The 22,267-nt window shown below is 38.0% G+C and overlaps 1 protein-coding gene across 1 annotated transcript; it reads right to left on the bottom strand.

The window, feature by feature from the left end:
* Positions 1–20,440: 20,440 nt before the first annotated feature.
* Positions 20,441–21,079, bottom strand: LOC140810317 (uncharacterized). The gene has a single exon (XM_073168191.1). It carries the CDS (start codon positions 21,077–21,079, stop codon positions 20,441–20,443), a length of 639 nt encoding a protein of 212 aa, XP_073024292.1.
* Between the last annotated feature and the right edge of the window lie 1,188 nt (positions 21,080–22,267).

The raw sequence follows: 22,267 nt of genomic DNA, 5'->3' as shown, positions 1-22,267 counted from the left end.
ATCAATACCCAATTCAGTACAAAAATCTGATCACATCAACAATATCACGAGATAAAGAAACCAATACTGAAATCTGATCAATCTGTACCAACTGATGTTTCGACGGTATAATAATACAAGTCTGAATAACCCCGTCAATCTTAACATCACAATTACACTACCAGAATTCCTAATAAATCTCAGTACAATCTTTCAAAAATCATAACAATTACAGAAACGGTCTGTTCTTTAATCTGACTTCAATTCCATAATGTCTACGGTAGCAGAAACATCATATCTGATTCACATTCAATTCTGACAATATCATAAATTCAAATCTTGTCTAAACGTAACAAAACTTACGTCCAGTTGTAGCCTGCGTCGATAGGAATGCAGTACTGAAGTCGGATTTAGAATTGAACGAACAAATCTTTCGTAAATCAAAATCTAAAGGCAAAAAGATGAAAGGATATTTATTCAGAATTCTCGATCTTCTTTCCTTCATTCTGATGGAGAATTCGATTGTATACATATATATATATACACATCTCGCATGAAAGGCAAGTGGCTTATTCTTCATGCTGCACGTCGCTCGCTAGGGCGGTCAAAAACGTCCGCTAGGGCGAGGGAGTTTCGGTCGAGATCCTCGGCTGAACATCTCCATTCGCTCGGGCGGTCAAAAATTGCTCGCTAGGGCGAAGCACTTTCGGCCCTCACAAATTAAACATCTCGCTCGGGCGGATAAAATTTACCGCTCGGGCGCGAGATGTTCGGCCTAACATCTTGAGATGTTCGGCCTAACATCTTGAGATGTTCGATTCAACATCTTGGCTTAACATAAACCAACGCCCGGCTTCGTCATTTGAGTTTCTGTGACTTCCATTACGTCAATTAATCAACGTCTGATTAAAATGATTAAATCTCGGGCATTACATTTCTCCCCCTCTTAGATCTGAGTTCGTCCTCGAACTCACAAACAATCAATCCAACTCTATCAGAAGAAATGTATAACAGAGTTTAACATCCAACCTCATTTCACTAGCCGAATCAATCCCATATTATTGGCTATACTACACCCGTATACGCCCATTGCAATCCATAACAAAGCAATATCACCTGTAGTTGCTATTCCATCTGTTTATTCCAATTAAGGACATATTCTTATTCCATCTTCGGCTCCAAATACCAATCGTCATCATCTGACATTGGTTTCCTACATCTATTCCTTCTGCACTATCTTGATAACTATTGCTAACATCCAGCACTAGAGTTCTATCAATATCTTTCAATATCTGACTACTACACGCTGACTACCTGTCAATCTGTAACAAGTCTGAGAGAAACAGCTTATGATATAACCTACCATAAGTGCAAACTTCATCACATTCACATCAATCTGAGTATTTCTTTGACAGTGATCTCTGTCTTCTAGTTCTGGTTGTACATCTTCTTATACAACTTACTTGATATAGATTGAACAATCTATCAATCACGATCATACCATATCCCAATCTGCAGAAAATGGTGGTAATTTCATTACAAAAGCTATAGAAATGTACTCCCATTTCTATTCAGAATTATACAAATTCTGTAATAAATCTTCTGATTCCCATCTTCCTGGCTTCTTCTGTTAGCTATTCAGACCTATCAGTACACTTTCTGCCCATATTTCTGTACAAATTCTGTTACCACTGATCAAATCTGTCTATATCACCACTATCTGTTCGAATATCATACCTTTCCGAACCATCTGAATGAAACTGAATCCCTTACTGTGCATTTCTGACATACCTGAGACTTCAGATTCGAACTATCCGGTATAAACAACCAGTTAATAACATAAAAATAAATAAGAAATACCTACCTGGTATTCGGCTCTGACTATCAATACCAAAAGCTGTAACAATTTGAAACATTCTGATATAACACGATAATCGGTCTTATACAAAACACAAATTACATAGCTGTTATACTGATCTGATCAACAAAATACAGTTCTGAACATTCTGATTACATTTCTGAACTGTTTACACTAGTCTGCATCACACACTGACTCCCAATAACATCAAATTCTGAATAGAAAGAACCTATACAGATCTAGTGAGTTTAAAAAAACTCATAACATAATAGATTCTGGCTGGCTGACTAATCTTCATACTGCCCAGATCAACTGCTATATCTCATCTGCAAATAGAATATACTCCCAACCAATATAAGATGTCTCAAATACTGATTTAGAATCATAACAATACTCAGCAGACATAAAGCAATACAAGAAAAAGAAAATCAGAAGAAGATAATCTGGTTCTGACATATCTGACATTCTGCTAATGCTGACATTTCTGATACCGCATAGTCTGAATGAAAACCTGTATCAGTAACTGCATACCGGATTCATACCTGACCCATTGCTGTATACAATAATCACAATTCTTGAAATATTTAACACAGGTCTTCAAATATTCAATATAATCAATTGAATGCTGCCAATTTATCAATAAATCATAGAGATAACAAGCATTATTCTTCAGACTACCCTTGAACACATAATCTGTCAATCTAGAAACAGAACTGAAATGTCTTCAAGAGAAATATGTAATCAACTGGATTCTTCAGCCCATACCTTAATCTGTCAATTCTTTCAGTTCATTCTGATATAAAACACATCTGACATCCTATCTAGGCCAACACCAGTCAACTATTAGATTACTAGCACATTTGTTACTGCTAGACTCGATTTCAGTGGATCTACTGAATACATAAGGATGCTATCTATTCCTTTCTGTACTAATCGAGTCATAAACAGTACAATGATCTAAGGAATTCTGGATCTAGAATCCTCATTTATCAACTAGATCTGATCTTAATTTTATGTACTTGTTTAGCATATATATGTCAATCATGCTATCAAAATCAGATAAAACAAGTACATCATAATCTAGCCCAATCCCGGTTTCATTCTATTGTAGTATATAACATGTCACAGAAATTTTTGATATCAACATATTCCTCCAAACAGTAAGGAAATCAATACTACAGCACAAACAGACCCCATAAATATAGCATATCACCATGCTACTCAATCACAGATACTCATGAAGAATGCATTAGTATATATCAATACATCTGCAATAGAATCATAAAGAATAGTACCTGTTGTAGTTTCTGGGTTGTTTCTCAGTCATTACCACTAATGACTCTGCTCTTTAAGATCTTCGAAAATATTTCTGAGGACAAACTTTAGCAAAGTGTCCCGTCTGCTTACAGATATTGCACCTACCAAGCACTCCTTTGCATTGCTCTGGGGAATGTCTCCCTCCGCAAGTCCTACAATACACTTCGGTATAGCTCGGACCAGGACTGCTAGAACTAGAGGAATCATTTCCTAACTTCTTGAACTGTTTCTTTTGAATTCTCAATGGTTCTTTTTCCTTACCACTACGACTGCCAGTCTCTATTCTGGAAGGCAGTTGCTGTGCAGTCTGTTCTGGAAGAACATACGATGCTCCCTGTTGTCCTATCAGAACCGTTTCTGCTCTTTTAGCTCTATTCAAGGTATCCGCAAAATTACTTGATTGCTTTACATTTACCAACGTACGTATTTCTGGATTCAATCCTTGAATGAACTGGCTAGACATAGCATCATCATTTCTAGCCACAAGAGGAGCAAAACGTAGAAGTGTGAAGAACTGTGCCAAGTATTCATCAACACTTAAAGGACCCTCTCTCAGGTTTGCAAATTCCGCACTTCTATCCTGTCTATATAAGGTAGGGAAGAATCTTTGATAAAATTCAAATCTAAAGGTCTTCCACGTGATCACTGAACGACTCTGCTCTAAGGCTCCTTTGGTGAGTAACCACCATCTTCTAGCAGTCTCTTGCAACTGGTTCTCAATAAGCCTAATTCTACACTCATCTGTGAAATTCAGGAATTAAAATAACATTTCTGTCTCCTCTAGCCATTTCTCACAATCTACTGACGTCTCAGTTCCCTTCAGAATTGGCGGTTGAAACGACTGAAACCTCTGTAACTGTGTTTCCATCTGAATTTTTGCCACATCTATCTGAGATTCTGTTCTATCTGTCTGATCATATGACGTACTGCCTTTTTCTGGAATTCTGCGGGGAGCTATATCTGATTACCAAAAACATTAGTAATCCCATACCACAAATCTGTGCCAATCTTTTCTGATCATGATCATCTTACTGCTGATCATGAATCCGATCTGATTCATAATTAAGAATACATAATACCAATTCAAATCATATAATCAGGTAAACATGTATCTTAAAGCAGTAACATATAGTCTCATGCTAGCATCACAATGTCAATCAACATGAAAATCAATCTCATGCTAGCACAGACATGCAAGGAAAGAAAATTCCTCTACCCCGCTCATTCTCTTCTATCTTAATCTAAGTCAGTCTAAAAGATCTATCAGTTCTTACTATCTCAATCTAAAGGATCTATCTCTAAAAGATCTATCGCTAAAGGAACTATCGGCTCTGATACCACCTGTTGTGGGGACCCGGACGCTAATCATCTTCTTAGTCATCGTTGGGATTTAATTAATCAGTTCTGATCAACAGGGTCTAAAAATTTTTCTTTTTAAAATATAAACGCGGAAGGTAATGGTAGCTAATGATATACATATCTGTATAAAATACATTTCAGTATTAAAATACAATAATCTAGTCTAAGGTTCAACTACTAGATTCAAGTAATAAAACCAAGTCTACTGTAAGTCCGGAATCACCACGCTAACTCGTCTTCTCTCATCGTCATCTCGACCCTGATCCAGCCCCACCTGTTGTCATGCACACATACAAAACAAGACAACAGCCGGATAACTCCGGTGAGAATAAATCCCAGTATAACACATGGTAAACATGCATATACACATAATAATTCATGAAACATGCTGTCAGGAATAAATCAATATAGTTCATAATCTATGAAATTAAATCAAATAAGCATGCAGCTCAAATCCGATAAACATGCATAAACAATCTAAATCATACAAACATGCTATCATGCCTGAAAGCAATAACGATGGGCCCCATGATCTAGGAACCACATCCATATAAGCATGCAGTCCTAATCAAATCATGTCTAGACTTGACTCGACTAGAACTCTAGGGATCCCGGTGTGAATAAGACGTCACTACCTACCCTCCAATCGGGGTAATGTACGTCTCATTCCTAGACTTCGGTCTGAACTGTATCAACGGCGGTAATAAGAGTAATACCTACTCCTATGCTGAGATACACCGAAACGTCTAGTAATTTGACAATGCCTGTCAAAGACTCTCCTATCTTAGATGCAATGAATATCAATATGTAAACAAAGTATAATCATATTCATTTCTGAATATCACACTGATCATACGTGCTTGAATACAATTCTGAAATCAAAGCATAAACATGTCAAAATATAAAGAACAGTCTAGTATGTGATTTTGTTGGGAAACTCAAATTAATCTGATTTGAGTTGTGACTTCCCATATATCACATGAATTATACCTTTATCTTCCCCGTCTGAGGAAGAAGAATTCTCGAAGTCCAGTCTGTCCATCTTCAATCTGAAATGCCCAGAATAAATACACTGTATCAATGTGTAGCTCAAAACACAATCTGTTCTGATCAATACCCAATTCAGTACAAAAATCTGATCACATCAACAATATCACGAGATAAAGAAACCAATACTGAATCTGATCAATCTGTACCAACTGATGTTTCGACGGTATAATAATACAAGTCTGAATAACCCCGTCAATCTTAACATCACAATTACACTACCAGAATTCCTAATAAATCTCAGTACAATCTTTCAAAAATCATAACAATTACAGAAACGGTCTGTTCTTTAATCTGACTTCAATTCCATAAGGTCTACGGTAGCAGAAACATCATATCTGATTCACATTCAATTCTGACAATATCATAAATTCAAATCTTGTCTAAACGTAACAAAACTTACGTCCAGTTGTAGCCTGCGTCGATAGAAATGCAGTACTGAAGTCGGATTTAGAATTGAACGAACAAATCTTTCGTAAATCAAAATCTAAAGGCAAAAAGATGAAAGGATATTTATTCAGAATTCTCGATCTTCTTTCCTTCATTCTGATGGAGAATTCGATTGTATACATATATATATACACATCTCGCATGAAAGGCAAGTGGCTTATTCTTCATGCTGCACGTCGCTCGCTAGGGCGGTCAAAAACGTCCGCTAGGGCGAGGGAGTTTCGGTCGAGATCCTCGGCTGAACATCTCCATTCGCTCGGGCGGTCAAAAATTGCTCGCTAGGGCGAAGCACTTTCGGCCCTCACAAATTAAACATCTCGCTCGGGCGGATAAAATTTACCGCTCGGTCTTGAGATGTTCGGCCTAACATCTTGAGATGTTCGGCCTAACATCTTGAGATGTTCGATTCAACATCTTGTGTGGGGACCCGGACGCTAATCAAATTCTTAATCGTCTTTAGGACTAATTAATCATTCATAATAAACAGGGTCTAAAAATTTTTCTTTTTAAATTACACAGCGGAAACATAATGTAATTAAATTCAAATTACATATTAAACATAATCTACAATTATTGTATGATCTACAATAATCCGACTAGGTTCAACTACAATTCAGTGCTGAATCCTAAGTTGCTTCAAAGTCCGGACCTCCACGCTATCTAGTCCAGCCTCGTTCTCTTCTTGACCCTGATCCTAGCCCACCTGTTGCCATGCACACATACAGACAAGACAACAGCCGGATAACTCCGGTGAGATATAAATATCCCAGTATAAATCATGTATACATGCAATCATATAAATCATATAAGAGCATATAACAAAATCATATCCTATATCAACATCATGACATAAATCAATTACAAGAATAAATCATATTCTAAACATGTACCCTAATCAGGAACATAATTCAATATCAAGAATAATTCCTATTCTAGACATGTACCAAATATCAGGAACATAATTCAATATCAAGAATAATTCCTATTCTAAACATGTACCAAATATCAGGAACATAATCAATCTCAAGAATAATTCCTATTCTAGACATGTACCAATATCAGGAACATAAATCAGTATTACTCAATACCATTCAATCTAGCTGTCACTCAGGCTAGTGACTCTACGTTTTAGACTAGACTCAATCCTAGTCTAGGGATCCCGGTTTCCAGATGTGGTATTCCTATATCGAATTCCGTAAAGGATGGAACCATAATTTCTATTACTCGATATAACCATGGCCCTGGTATTCCTATATCGAATTCCGTAATCGAAGAATTCCAATACCCTTTACTCGATATAACCAAATATGGTGTTCCTATATCGAATTCCGTAATAGATTCCATTACTCGATATAACCAAACATCCAGTGTCCTGACCTATCCGTCATGAACTGTAACTCTATTGCTAATATCCTATCTTGAGACATCGTGCAATGTGCCGTGGCGATACCACCACTATCCGGCACTTCTGTCACAAGATAACACGTCTAATACCTGTCATCTAATATCAAGAGAGCAAGTACATCAATCAACTTAATGCAAATATCAATGCAATAAGGTAAAGTATGTGATTTAGGGAAACTCGAGTCAAACCTCCCTCGAGTTGTGCAATCCCAACTCAACATTAATTTATACCTTTCTTTCGTTAGTAGTCTCGATCTGCAGAAATATCAGTTCTGAACTCAAGACTGTCTCTGTAAATCTGAAACGACATATCGAGAATACTAATATTAATATTCCAATCTCAATTCAACACTGAAACTGATTAACCTGGATTTAATTCAAATCATCGGCATAACGGTACAAACTCAGTATCCCCGTCAATACCACATCACCAGATATTAATTACAAATCATAACCCATATTCGATACAATTTGTAATCAGTCTATAATCCAAATCTATTTAATTCTCAATCAATATAATCAGAAAATCATAACAATTCCAGAATCAATCCGTTTTCTGATCTGACTTCGATTCTACGATGTCTAACATGTCAAGAACATCATATATGAATTATATCAAATTCCTACAACATCATCTTTTCAAATGATACCAGAAATCAATAAAACTTACGTCCAGTTGAAGCTGTCGACGAGAGGAGTACAGTACTATGTCCGGATTCAAAATCTGATAACCGAATCTTGTACAATCAAATTTCTAAGCAAAATTGAAACTTAAACTTCTACGGAGTTTCTCGCTCATTTCCTTCTCTGGAATGTGAAATTGGAGATTGTGATATAAGTATCAAGTTATATGGTGGTGACAAGTGTCCCACTCAATTCCCTTAATTGCCTTTTAGTCCCTCAACTTTACACTAATTGCAATTCGGCCCCAATAACTCTTTTTAATTCAATTTCAATCCAACTTAATTACAAAAATCGTGGAATTAATTCCTCATTCCAAAATTCGTAAATTAAATAATCTCGGATTAAAGTGATATAATCTCGGGCCTTACATCTTGGCTTAACATAAACCAACGCCCGGCTTCGTCATTTGAGTTTCTGTGACTTCCATTACGTCAATTAATCAACGTCTGATTAAAATGATTAAATCTCGGGCATTACAATTTAACTGTCTTTGGAAATACATTTGATAATTGTCTTGAAAATTTGGAAAAAGTTTTAAAAAGATGCGAGGAAAAAGGTCTTATTTTAAATTGGGAAAAATGTCATTACATGATTACTTCTGGAATTGTTTTGGGACATGTCGTGTCATCTCATGGAATTGAATTTGATAAAGCAAAAGTTGATGTCATTGCCAATTTACCCCCTCCAAAAACCATTAAAGAAATTCGCTCATTTTTGGGACATGCTGGATTTTATAGGAGGTTTATAAAGGACTTTAGTTTAATCTCTAAACCCATTTGTAACCTCTTAACAAAAGACACTGTATTTGAGTGGACTCAAGAATGTCAAAATGCTTTTGATAAAATCATTCGACATTTAACATCAGCTCCTATCATGCAACCTCCTGATTGGTCTTTACCATTTGAAATCATGTGCGACGCGAGTGATTATGCAGTCGGTGCAGTACTGGGTCAAAGAAGAAACGGTAAGCCTTATGTGATATATTATGCAAGTAGAACTTTAAACAATGCTCAAATGAATTACTCCACAACTGAAAAAGAACTACTTGCTGTAATATTTGTATTAGATAAATTTCGTTCTTATTTGATTGGATCAACGACTATTGTGTTTACTGATCATTCTGCTATTAGATATTTGTTGACGAAACAGGATGCAAAGCCACGACTGATAAGATGGATTTTGTTACTCCAAGAATTTGACATTGTGATCAAAGATAAAAAAAAGAACCGAGAATGTCGTAGCCGATCATTTATCGAGACTAGTAACAGGATCATCTTTTGAAATGACACCAATTAACGATAATTTTCCTGATGAACATCTATTTTCAGTTACTACTACACCTTGGTTTGCTAACATAGTAAATTTTCTTGTGACAGGAAAAATGCCACCGCAATGGAGTTCCCAAGATAAGAGAAAATTTTTGAATGAGGTAAAAAACTTTTATTGGGATGATCCGTATCTGTTCAAGTACTGTACAGATCAAATTTTTCGACGTTGCATACCCGACAATGAGGTAAGTAGTGTCATTAAATTTTGTCATTCAGAAGCATGCGGAGGACATTTTTCTTCAAAGAAAACGGCTGCAAAAATTTTGCAGTGTGGATTTTATTGGCCCACTTTGTTTAAAGACACCCACGAAATCTGCAAGATCTGTGAAAATTGTCAAAAATTGGGTGCAATTTCAAAAAGAAACATGATGCCTTTGAATCCTATCATTGAAATCGAAATTTTTGACTGTTGGGGAATTGATTTTATGGGACCTTTTCCACCGTCGTTTGGATACTTGTATATTTTAGTTGCAGTTGATTATGTTTCCAAATGGATAGAGGCAATTCCATGTTGAACAAATGATCATAAAATCGTCATCAAATTTTTGAAAGAAAATATTTTTAGTAGATTCGGAATTCCTCGAGCTATGATAAGTGATGGGGGAACTCACTTTGTTAATAAACCATTTGCTTCATTAATGGAAAAAATATGGTATTACTCACAAAGTAACAACTCCTTATTATCCTCAAACAAATGGACAAGTTGAATTAGCTAATAGGGAGATAAAGCAAATTTTGGAAAAAACTGTTAACTCAAATAGAAAAGATTGGTCTCTGTGACTTAATGATGCACTGTGGGCATATCGAACAGCTTTTAAAACATCATTGAATATGTCTCCCTATAGGTTGGTTTATGGAAAACATTGCCATTTGCCTTTGGAATTGGAACATAAAGCTTATTGGGCGATCAAAACTTTAAATTCAAGCATGGATGATGCCAACAAATTGCGTAAATTGCAACTTAATGAACTTGATGAACTCAGAAATGACGCGTATGAGAATTCGAGGATTTATAAAGCAAAAATCAAATCATTTCATGATAAAACAATTCTTAGAAAATCTTTTGAGATTGGTAAAAAAGTTTTGCTTTATAATTCTCGACTTCACATATTCCCAGGAAAATTATGATCAAGATGGACAGGCCCATATGTTGTAAAGCATGTGTATCCTTATGGAGTTGTGGATATTGAAAATCCTAAAACTGGTGATGTTTTCAAAGTGAATGGACAAAGGCTTAAACCATTTTTGGAAAATGAAATCTTTCAAGAAGAGTTTATTTCCCTTTCTGATCCTTAAATTTTTATGTTGCATTTAATTTTGTTTGTTTTTATTTTAGGTTTCCTTAATCTTTTTATTTTCCCGGTTAAATGGCGGATAACGGTACTCCGTGACTCTCATAGTCGGTTAAATCAGTTTTCCACAATTGCTGATACAAAAATAAAAAAAAAATCATTTCTTTTCTTTTCAAAATGGATGAAATTCTCTCAAAAATTTGTAAATATTTTCCCTCTGAAAATGTTCTAAGAAAAATTTATGCAGGAAGGTGTGAAAGATTGAGATTGCTAATGCAAAAAGGAATTCCAGAAGATATTCGTCTTGTAATAGAAGCTAAGGTCCGATTAGGAGGAGAAGTTCAACAATCATTGCTCAGTCGATATTTGCCTGGATTAGGAAAAAGCACTTATGAGAAAAAACGAAGGGCCAAAAGGTTAGGGGTTTGTCATAAGTGTGCAAGATGGACTTGTGACAAACGATGCAGATCTTTAGGATGTGTTTCCGATAACAGAGAAGATAAAATTGGTTTCATTAAGAATGGGCTGAGTAAGGAGTCTTTGGATAACATCTTATTGACTCTTGAGACGCATTCTAGTGGACATGTGCATATTGAACTTCTCCGTTTATGGAAACAATTCCAAGATGAGTGTCATAGTCTTGGGAATCTGACTAAAAAAGACCCTGTTTGCCAATTTATAAGAAAATTGGATGGGAAGCATATCCTCGACTCATAGAAGGCGTTGAAGCCGTTTCTGGACGTAAAACCAGAGGAAAATTGTGAGCCACAATCACACTACTGTTTATATGCATGTGTGTCATTATTGTTTTTACTATTTATTCTGTTTACAGCTGTGACCCATAGTTTTGTCATGATAACATATTACCCCTATAAAATCTCTCATCTTTCTCTCTATTTTCGCAGAAAAAAAGAAAGAAAGTAAAAACATGGCTGGATCCTCTGCACAAACATTGAAAAATATTTGTGTATTTTGTGGGTCGAGTCCTGGAAAAAATAAAGTGTATGTAGAAGCAGCGAATAATCTTGGAAAGATATTGGCTGAGAGAAAAATTCACTTGGTATATGGGGGAGGTAATATTGGGTTAATGAGATCTGTTTCAACATCTGCTCATCTTGGAGGTAGTCAGGTTTTGGTATTATTCCTACAGCTTTAGCTGAAGGAAATATTACAGGTGTTACGATTGGGGAAGAATTAAAAGTTTCTTCTATGTATGAAAGAATCACCAAAATGATTGAAAATTCTGATGCTTTTATCGCACTACCAGGTGGTTTTGGTACATTAGAAGAAATTTTTCACACTGTTTCTTGGGCACAACTTAATATCCATAATAAACCTGGGGGCTTGTTGAATATCAATAATTATTATGACAGTTTGTTGACATTTCTTGATAAAGCTGTGGAACAGAATTTCATTTCAGAAAATTCACGACGGATGCTCATCTGTGCTTCGACTGCCGATCAATTAATTGATGATTTGGAAGCTTTTGTTCATAAGCCTGATCCGATGATAACAAAGATCAATTGGTCACAATCAAGCAGTAAGAAAAGGAAGTTGGATCATTGATTCAAAAGTCGTGGATTGGTTTGCGTTTGTTTCAGTTTGTTATCTTCAATAAAATTCCAGGTGATATCTCTTTCATTATGTACTCTTTATTAATAGCTATTTTGACATTAGGGACAATGTCATATTCTGATTGGGGGGAGAACACATTTAAAAAAAAAAACAAATTTTAAAAAAAAAATTAAATATTATTTTAAAATAAAACCATGTTTATTGTTTGTACCTTAGTAATTTTTGCAAAAATGTCATACATTACATATTTGAAAGATTTAAATTAGAACATACATTAATCTATTTAAGAATGTTTAAATTTTTATTTGAAAAAAGGTCATTTTTAATATTCTGATCAATATAAAAATATGATTTATGAAATCTTTTTGAGTGATTAACCATTGTGATAAAATTATGTATTAAAGTATATGGCCCAAGAAAAAAAAATTGATATTTCCTGAAGAAAAAAAAAAGCGAAGGAAAAAAAAAAGAAAGAAAGATGTTGAAGATTTATGTAATTTAAGTTATATGCTGCGACCCATTTTTCTCTCATAAAAATAAAAATAAAAAAAAAGAAAGAGAGAGAGAAATACATTGTACAAATTAAATAAATATGTGGTCAAGAAGTATAAAATTAGTTTGATTCCATGATGTAAAAAAAAAAAATCAGGAAAAATATATATAATAAGAACAACTGGATTTTAAATCAATGGATTTCCTATCTTTTGATTAGTTTGGCTCGTTTGTCTGTCTGCATTCTGTAAACCATTTTTCTGAGCATTTATCTGTATTCCAACTCCATGAGAGAAATCATTGCCATAAATTGAAACATTTATTAACCTGTGAGGATATGGAGTTGAGACTCTTACTAGGAATTTCTGAAGGCCGTGTACATTTAACTACCTGAAATAAGCTTTGAATTAATCATCTCAAATTATTTCATAAATTATAATTATGATGATCTTGATATAACTCTGACAGTTTTCAAATTTAATTTAAACACTTAGATAGTTCTGATTACATTTCTATTTAAATTAATCAATATGTTTTGTATTGCTATTAACGCTTAAATTGCTAGGAACTAGCAATAAGCTGGTTGGGAGGTGTGATAAACATAAAAATTGTACATTAATTAAATGTTTTATAATATAAATATATAGTTTTTGTTTTATTAAATGTTTAAATATTATATGTTTTATAATAAATTGTATAAAATATAAGTTGTTGTGTAATTATAAGTTTTTACTATTTTTTACAGGTTCGATAAAACAAGAATAACCTTGGCGTTGCAAATGGGATTAAGATGATTCTTGGACCTGTAGAAAGTTGATTATAAGATCTACAATATTGTTGTCAAGCATGAGATAAAAATCCTCTCACAAGTGGGATCAAATTAAGCAACAATTAAAGTTACCAAAAGAGTGGCAGTTTTACCATGCTCTAGTATTTTGACCATATCTCTCAAATTACTTGGTCAAATATTCTGAAAAAAAATACCACAACTAGACAACTCAATTATCCACATGTTTCATTTTATGTGAAGAAGCAAATTCGGAGAAGAAGATTTTCAAAAGTGGTGTGTAATATAATATAATATCTTGGAACACCAATAAAGACTTTTGTGTAAAAAAATAATATTTTATTTGTGGTTGTCTCCCCAAATTTGGCTATAAATAGGGGTGCATTGTAATGTATTGAGATATCCCTCATTCTATGAACAAATCTTTGAGTTCATAATATTTCTCTTTATATTTTCTTTTATTTTTTCATTTAAATATAATTAGCATGTTAATTTCATATTCAAAGTTTTACACTTTGAATAATGAATAGCTAACTTCCTAAAGTTGAGATGATAAGGTGAAGCTCTTGGCATGATAATAAGGTTATTATAAGGTAAGAATCTATGTTTTATATTATTTAATCATTATTTATTGATTATGTTATATTTATTTCTTTAAGTATTTTTATACCCTACTTATAAGTGGGAGTTTTGATTTATTGTTGCTATATGTTACACTAAATTCTTGGAACCATTTAAATGTTAGTTTGGTATTACCAACCATTTAAAGTGGATGTCTTGATTTATTATATATAAATATATTATAATATTAAATTCTTGGAAACATTTAAATGTTAGTTTGGTTTTACCAACCATTTAACTTGGACTCCTAGATTTACTATATATAAATATATCATAATAATATTTTCTTGGTACCATTTAAATGTTAGTTTGGTTTTACCAACTATTTAAAGTGGGAACCTTGATTTAGTGTTTACAAATATATATATAGCACAATAAATACTTGACCACATTTATAAGTTTTGGTATATATTATATATTTATGAGATAATAATTTATAACATAATATAAATATGATTATTTAATATATTGGAACCATTTTATTAAGTGGATTTCAATATTGTTCGTTAATGTTAACTTTATTAAAATACCAAGAGTGGATCCTTTAATCTCAACTACTTAAATTAAAATTTGAACAATTAAAATTTACCCATTAAATATTCAAACAATTAAAATTAAAAAGTAACAAAAACAAAAACAAAACAAAAAGACATTGTAGTGGACTTGTAGTTACCTTAGCTTCCCTGTGGATACGATATTCGGACTCACCGAATTATATTACTTGTGGACAACCTGCTCTTGGGAGTGCAACAATCAAAGTCGCAACAGTCACACCGGGTTAAGTCCCGCGAAAATTAAGCTGAAGGAGAATGCTGGTAGATATTCTCATTTTTCATACTTCTTGTTTTTCTTTTGCTTGTTGTTTTATTTGATAATATTATCATTCGGTTCACTGTTTTTTTTTTTTTTGCAGGTGTTAGAGTTATGAATGCTGCATTGCTTCGCGAGGCTGCGAAAAAAGAAGGCAGGGAGTTAATCATATGTCCCCCAAAAGTCAGTCGTTCCAGCAGTCACGATGGGCACAAAGGGAGACTGTCGTGCTGCTGAGAAGAAGACTACTACTGCGAAAAAACCTGCTAGCTCCCCTATTGCTGTGAAGAATAAGGCATTCTCATCCTCCTCCGCCCCAAAGCGAGCCTCCTCTCTACCTCCTCGAGCCAAGTCCCCTCCTCCGTCTAGCAAAAAGAAGGTGTCCACTGATCCTAGCCCGTCAGTCCCGTATCATGGTAAGAGCAAGATTTCTGAGATCTTAGTCGTGTCGGTCTCTTCTCCAGAAGGGTCAGGGTCGGATGATGGGCCTCCCCCTGAATCGGGGGTACATCCTCTATACACCTCGGATATGGCCATCATGGGGCGGGGTCCTACTCAACTAGCTCAGAAGAAAATGTATCAGCTTCCTTCCGATGCGGATGCAGCGTTCATGAGTTCACTAGGGTGGTCTGAACTTGCTCGCCGGACATGCAATAGTATCACCGAGGTATATTTCTCCCTCCAGTTTCTAGATTGATGTCCAATACATGCATGATTTTCTTGTCGTCTTTTCACTCTTTTCTACTTATCCAGGGCATGATATACGTAGGGGAGTTGGTGGAGCGTGCTAACGACACTCGATCTATCGCTTGCCAAGACTTACGCGAGGGCTAGGCTCTTTGTGAACAGCTCCAGGTACTATTGACGAGATGAAAATGACGCACGCTAAGGAGCTTTCGGAGTCCCAAGCGCGAGGTGACGAGCTTCTGAAGGAGAAACAAGTGCTTCTGAAAGAGAAACAGGAGTTTCAGCGACTGACAGAGGACCACGCGAAAGAGAACGAGAGACTGAAGTAAGAGTCAAAGAATGCTCGAGCTGAAGCAGCACAACTCCGTAGGGAACTCAAGGACGCCAAAGCGCAACATGCTTCCGAAGCCTCTGCCTTCAAGGAAGATTTCCTCAAGTCCGAGGAGTTCAACGATATCTGCGCCCCCAAAGCTTATCATTTCCTGGAGGTGGGTTTCGAGGGCGCAGTCGGCCTCTTCAAGGCTCAGGGCTATCCTCCGCCAGACGCCCCTACTGACTTCATCGACCTTGACAGTTTCATAGTGAGTCTCCCCCCCCCGATTCTTAGGCTGAGCTCCTTTACTTTTTTTATTCTTTATTTCTGCGGACATTGTATGCCTTCGGGCCATTTTCTGTTATTTTCTGCCATGTTTTACTTTCCGTAGTATTATGAAACTTTTGTGATGTTTATATTTGGTTATTTCCTTTTGCGCTTTTTTGGCATGTACGAACTCGTTTTCTGTCGTATTGAGTATTTTGCGTTTGCATTCACTGCTTCTTCTGAATTAATCTCTGATGCCTTTAAACCACTAGGGTGAATAACATCGACAGGGTACGAACTCCTCTGCTAGGTGATACCTTAGCAGAAAATTGAAAATTCAACACTCCCACCCTCTAACTCATCTGCTAGGTGATTCTTTAGCAGGAAAATTTAAATTCAACATTGCCACCTTCTAAGTCCTCTGCTAGGTGATACCTTAGCAGGAAAATACAAATTCAACATCGCCACCCTCTAACTCCTCTGCTAGGTGATACCTTAGCAGGAAAATACAATTTTTTCTCTTCTTCTCAACTCCGCTCCTCTACTAGCCGCTGCCTTAGTAGAAAAATTTAATTTTTCTTCTGCGCTCTGCTCCTGTACTAGGCGATGCCTTAGTAGGAAAATTTAATTTTTCTCCTGCACTCTGCTCCTCTACTTGGCGATGCCGCACTTTGCTCATCTACTTGGCGATGCCTTAGTAGGAAAATTTAATTTTTCTCCTGCACTTTGCTCATCTACTAGGTGATGCCTTAGTAGGAAAATTTAATTTTTCTCATGCACTCTGCTCCTTTACTAGGCGATGCCTTAGTAGGAAAATTTAATTTTTCCACTGCACTCTGCTCCTCTACTAGGTGATGCCTTAGTAGGAAAATTTAATTTTTATCACCTTCACAATAATACAAAATTCATGAACTGAAAAGAAGAACTTGATTTTATTGAATTCCAACGGATTACATAAGGAAATTCAGAAAATTAAATACATCAATGATAGAATCAAGAATAATATTTCCTAAGGTGATAAGCGTTCCAAGGCCTCTTCAAAGCCTTGCCTTGCACATTCTTTAGTAATAGGCTCCAGAGCTCAGCCTCTCGATCACTTTGAAGGGACCCTCCCACTTTGGGTCCAAATTTCCTCTTTGCTCTTCTTGCACCTTCTTCAGGACCAATTCACCTACCTGGAAGTTTCTCTTAATGACCCTCCGATTATAAGATTGTGCAATACGGTTTTTATAAGCTTCCATGTGAATGCTGGCAGCCTCTCTCTTTTCTTCCAAAAGATCAAGGTCAGTAGCGCGCTTACATCATTGTCCTCGTCATAAAACACTATCCTTGCCGATTCCAACCTAATCTCAGCCGAGAGCACTGCCTCATTACTGTAGACCAAATTGAAAGGATTTTCTTTGGTTCCTTCCCTCAGAGTGGTTCGGTATGCCCATAAGACATTTGTAGCTCATCCACCCAATTGCCCTTAGCTTTGTCAAGTCGAACCTTTAGACCCTGCACCAGCGTCCGATTAGTCGCCTCCACCTGACCATTACTCTGCGGGTAAGCTACAGAGGTAAAGACTTGTTGGATCTTCATCTATTTACAACATGCTTGGATCTTGGCCCCTTGGAACTGTCTCCCATTATCGGATATCAGTTTCCTAGGTACTCCGTTCTGCATACTATACTCTTCCACAAGAACTTCAGGAAGTCATTCTCAGTGATTCTGGCCAGAGGTTCTGCTTCCACCCATTTTGAAAAATAGTCAACTGCTACCAATAGGAACTTCTTCTGAGCAGGAGATATAGGAAAAGGCCCCACAATATCTATTCCCCAATGTTCAAAAGTACAGGCGGCCGTGACAGCCTTCATCATCACGGCCGGCTGGTGATGCAACCGGGCATGACGTTGACAACTATCACAAGACATCACTAACTCTTGAGCATCATGCAGCACTAAGGACCAAGAATAACCGGTGAGCAACACCTTCCTTGCCAACGCATAAGCCCCTAAATGATTTCCACAACATCCCTCATGAACTTCTCGGAGCACATAATCAGCTTCTTGATAACTCAAACACCGAAGAAGCGGCCCTGCAAAAGACGTTCTGAACAACACTTCTCCGACCATCACATAGCGGGAACAATTTATCTTAAACTTACGAGCCTCCCTGGGGTCAACAGGAAGTTTTCACTCATGCAAATAATCAGTTATAAGGGTTCCCCAATCCTCCTCCTCCTGTCCAACTGCAGGCGAACTCGTGTGAGGTGTGAGTTCGACTTGAAATACCACATCTATAGTTTTTTAACTTCCCATTGTTCCAGCCATTTTGGCTAGAATGTCCGCCTTTTCATTTTCTTTCCTAGGAATCTGTTCAAATGTAATCTCTGTGAATTTCTCTCTGACCCTATCCACTTCTTGTGCATACTCAATAATCTTTTCATCTCACATCATACATTCCCTTCATCTGTTGTGCTACCAGCTATGAGTCAGAAAAAATAATTACCCGGGTAGCTCCCACATTTCTGGCTGCTTGAAGTCCTGCCAACACAGCCTCATATTCTGCCTCATTGTTGGATGCTCTAAAGTCCAACCTTATCGCTAACTTCACTTACTCCCCACTTAATCCTTCGAAGAGGAACCATCCACATATACTTTCCAAGGGTCCTCATTCTCTTGGTGCAAGGTCTCAGCCAAAAAATCGACTAAGGCTTGCGCTTTAATAGTTGTCCTCGGCTCATACTGGATGTCATACTCTCCTAGCTCGGTAGTCCATTTAATCAAACGGCTAGACATATCTGAATGAGATAGGATTCTGCCCAATGGACTGTTGGTGAGCACCACAATTGGATGAGATTGGAATTAGGGCCTCAAGCGCCTTGCTGTCATCACCAAAGCCAAAGCCAGTTTTTCCAACCCTGAGTATCGGATCTCTGCCCATTTGAGTGCATGCGAAACATAGTACACTGACTGTTGAACTGATCCATCTAGCTTGACAAGGACCGAACTCACAGCCCCTTCAGTGGCAGATAAATATACTCATAAAGGCTCACCAGCTGCCAGTTTGGTAAGGACAGGAAGCTAGGCAAGATATTCCTTCAATTCTGTGAAAGCCTTCTCGCAGTCCGGACCCCATTCAAATTTTTTCGCTTTACGCAAGGTCCGGAAGAATGGTAAGCTTCTGTGGCGGACCTTGAGATAAAACGTGCCAGCGCAGCAACCCTACCTCTCAACTGCTGAACATCTTTGGGTTCCTGGGGAGAGACCATATCTTGAATAGCTTGAAATTTCTCGGGGTTGGCCTCAATCCCCCTCTATGTCACCATATATCCCAAAAACTTTCCACTCCTCACCCCGAAAATACACTTTTGACGATTCAGCTTCAGCCCGTAGGATCTGAGGGTGGTAAAGGTTTCCACCAAATCCGGTATGAGCTGGGCTGAGTCTTTTGATTTTACCATGATGTCGTCCACATACACTTCTACATTCCTTCCCACCTGCTTAGAAAAGACTCTATACATCAATCGCTGATATGTGGCTTCGGCATTTTTTAGTCCGAAGGGCATGACCACGTAATAGAAAGTTCCCTCAGAGGTGATGAAACTCACTTTATCTTGGTCCTCCACAGCTAAGGAGATTTGGTGATATCCCTGAGAAGCATCCAACATACACAAATATTGATGTCCCGCTGTGGAGTCCACCAACATATATATCTGAGGCAGAGGATAACAATCTTTAGGACATGCCTTATTGAGGTCTCTGAAATTCACACACATCCTCCATTTCCCTGAACTCTTTGGAACAAGAACGACATTCGAGAGCCAAGTAGGAAACTGTACCTCTCGAATGTGCCCAGCATTGAGCAACTCTCCCACCTCTTTCTTTATAACTATATCTTTCTCGGGCCCGAAGTGTCTTTTATTCTTCTTCACGGGACGAGAATTTGGTAAGATGTTTAATCAGTGTTCTGCTACATCTGGGCTCGTCCTTGAGCTCTTGGGCTGACCAAGCAAACCCGCTGAGATTATCCTGTAAACAAGTAATGAGTTCATCCCTGACCTCTAGGTCAAGGTCAGGGGCTATTCTTAGCGTCTTCTTGTCGGGCCCCAATGTCACGATCTCCGGCTTCTCATCCATCACCTCATGAACCTCCCTCACTACTACGGGCAACCTACTTCGCCCCTTTCTAATCATATTGACCTCCACATGCGCCCTCTTCCCCATCTTCTTTCACTATCCCCTCATAACACCGACGCGCGACCCTCTGGTCCCCGCATAAGACTCCAACCTCCTTCCCTACAGGAAACTTCAACTTCTGATGATACGTGGACGCTACAGCTCTGAAATCCTTTAGGGCTGGTTGCCCCAGAATTCCATTGTAAGCGGATGGTTTGTCCACCACAGTAAATATTGTCATATTTGTTAAACGCTGAGGCTCATGTCCCAAATATAGAGGAAGCACAATCTGACCGAGCGGCGGGATGGCATGTCCTGCAAATCCATATAGAGGAGTAGAGATCGGCTCGAACTCAAATCCCTCCACCTTCATCTGATCCAAATTGCTCTTGAACAGGATATTAACAGAGCTTCTATTATCAATAAATATTCGTGCCACATCGTAATTGGCAATGGTGGCCGTCACCACCAAGGCATCGTTATGAGGAGCCACAATGCCTCGGAGGTCATCCGGTCCAAAACTGATGACAGGATCCTGGGGTAAGTCCGCACTCCTAGATATTTCACAATTCTCCAACCTCCTCCCATACGCCTTCCGCGCTCGCCCGGAATCCCCATCAGTAGCACCCCCCGAGATCATATGACTCATTCCTCTCGTAGGTGGTTATCCTCATTCATTCCCCTCCTCCGTTCAGCGGGCTCCCGAGGGACATCCTGACCTCGACCTTCTCTCCTCGGCTCCTCGATCCTCTGATATATCCACGGAGGGCCTCGACGCCGCCTAGAAGATGGGCCAGATCTCAGTTCATCCCTGGACGAGGATCCTTATTGTCTACCCCGTAGCGGAGGTCGAGCACTGCTCTCAACCCTCTGCGACTTCTCCCCCCTCTCCCCTGACTCCCTCACCTCCATCACCTTATCCCGACTCCTATTCAGAGGAACATTTGATGAGAATTTTCCTCTGTTTCTGGTTCTGTCCTCCTCCCTCTCACCTGCAACTCTCTTCTTAACGCCTCTCTCGGCTCACTCCACCCTACTCCCTCCGGGTCGGTTTTCCATCTTTCTGTACTGTTGGGCATTTCCAAGTTTACATATTTTTCCGCCCGAGCTAACAAGTCATCATAGCTCGACGGAGGTTTCTTGACCGGCGATTTGAAGAATTCTCCCCCCTCAGCCCTTGGGTAAAGGCACTTATCATGGTGTCAGAGGTAGCCGCTGGTATTTCCAGTGCTGCACTATTGAAACACTGGACAAATTCTTGCAAAGTTTCAGCCTCTTGTTGTTTCATCACAAACAGGCTCAAATAATTCTTCTGGTGCCTCTTGCTGCTGGAAAATCAGTCCAAGAAAGCTGTAGCAAAATCCTAAAAAGAGTGTATGGAGTTGGGCTGCAGGGTATTAAACCATTGATGGGCTGACCTCACCAACGTGCCCAGAAACACCCTGCACCTGACTCCATCTGAATATTGGTGCAACAGAGCCGCATTCTCAAATGTCCCCAAGTGTTCTTCGGGGTCTGTATGTCCTTCATATTCTCCAACGTTTGATTGTCGAAAATTCGGAGGAAGCACTTCTTCCAAGATGGCTAGTGAAAAAGGGCTTCCTTTCTTGGGTACTGGCGCCCTGCTTCCTACTTGCTCCCCCAACCTCCGTATCTCCTTCCACATCTCCCCCATCTCACTAATCTCCCCACTTTGGAGGGGATGCGTCTCTTCAACCCTGCTTTGGTGGACTTCAATATTTTCTTCACGCTCCTGACGGGCGGCCTGTTCCTCTACAAACATAGACTCTTGATTCCTCTTCATGGACTCATCCACTGTCTGGGTGATAAATTGGCC

The sequence above is a fragment of the Primulina eburnea genome, chromosome 13 (genome assembly GCF_022965805.1).
Source record: "Primulina eburnea isolate SZY01 chromosome 13, ASM2296580v1, whole genome shotgun sequence".
Classification (NCBI taxonomy): domain Eukaryota; kingdom Viridiplantae; phylum Streptophyta; class Magnoliopsida; order Lamiales; family Gesneriaceae; genus Primulina; species Primulina eburnea.
Note: the sequence above shows the minus strand (reverse complement) of the source record. Positions and strands in the feature narration are given on the sequence as shown.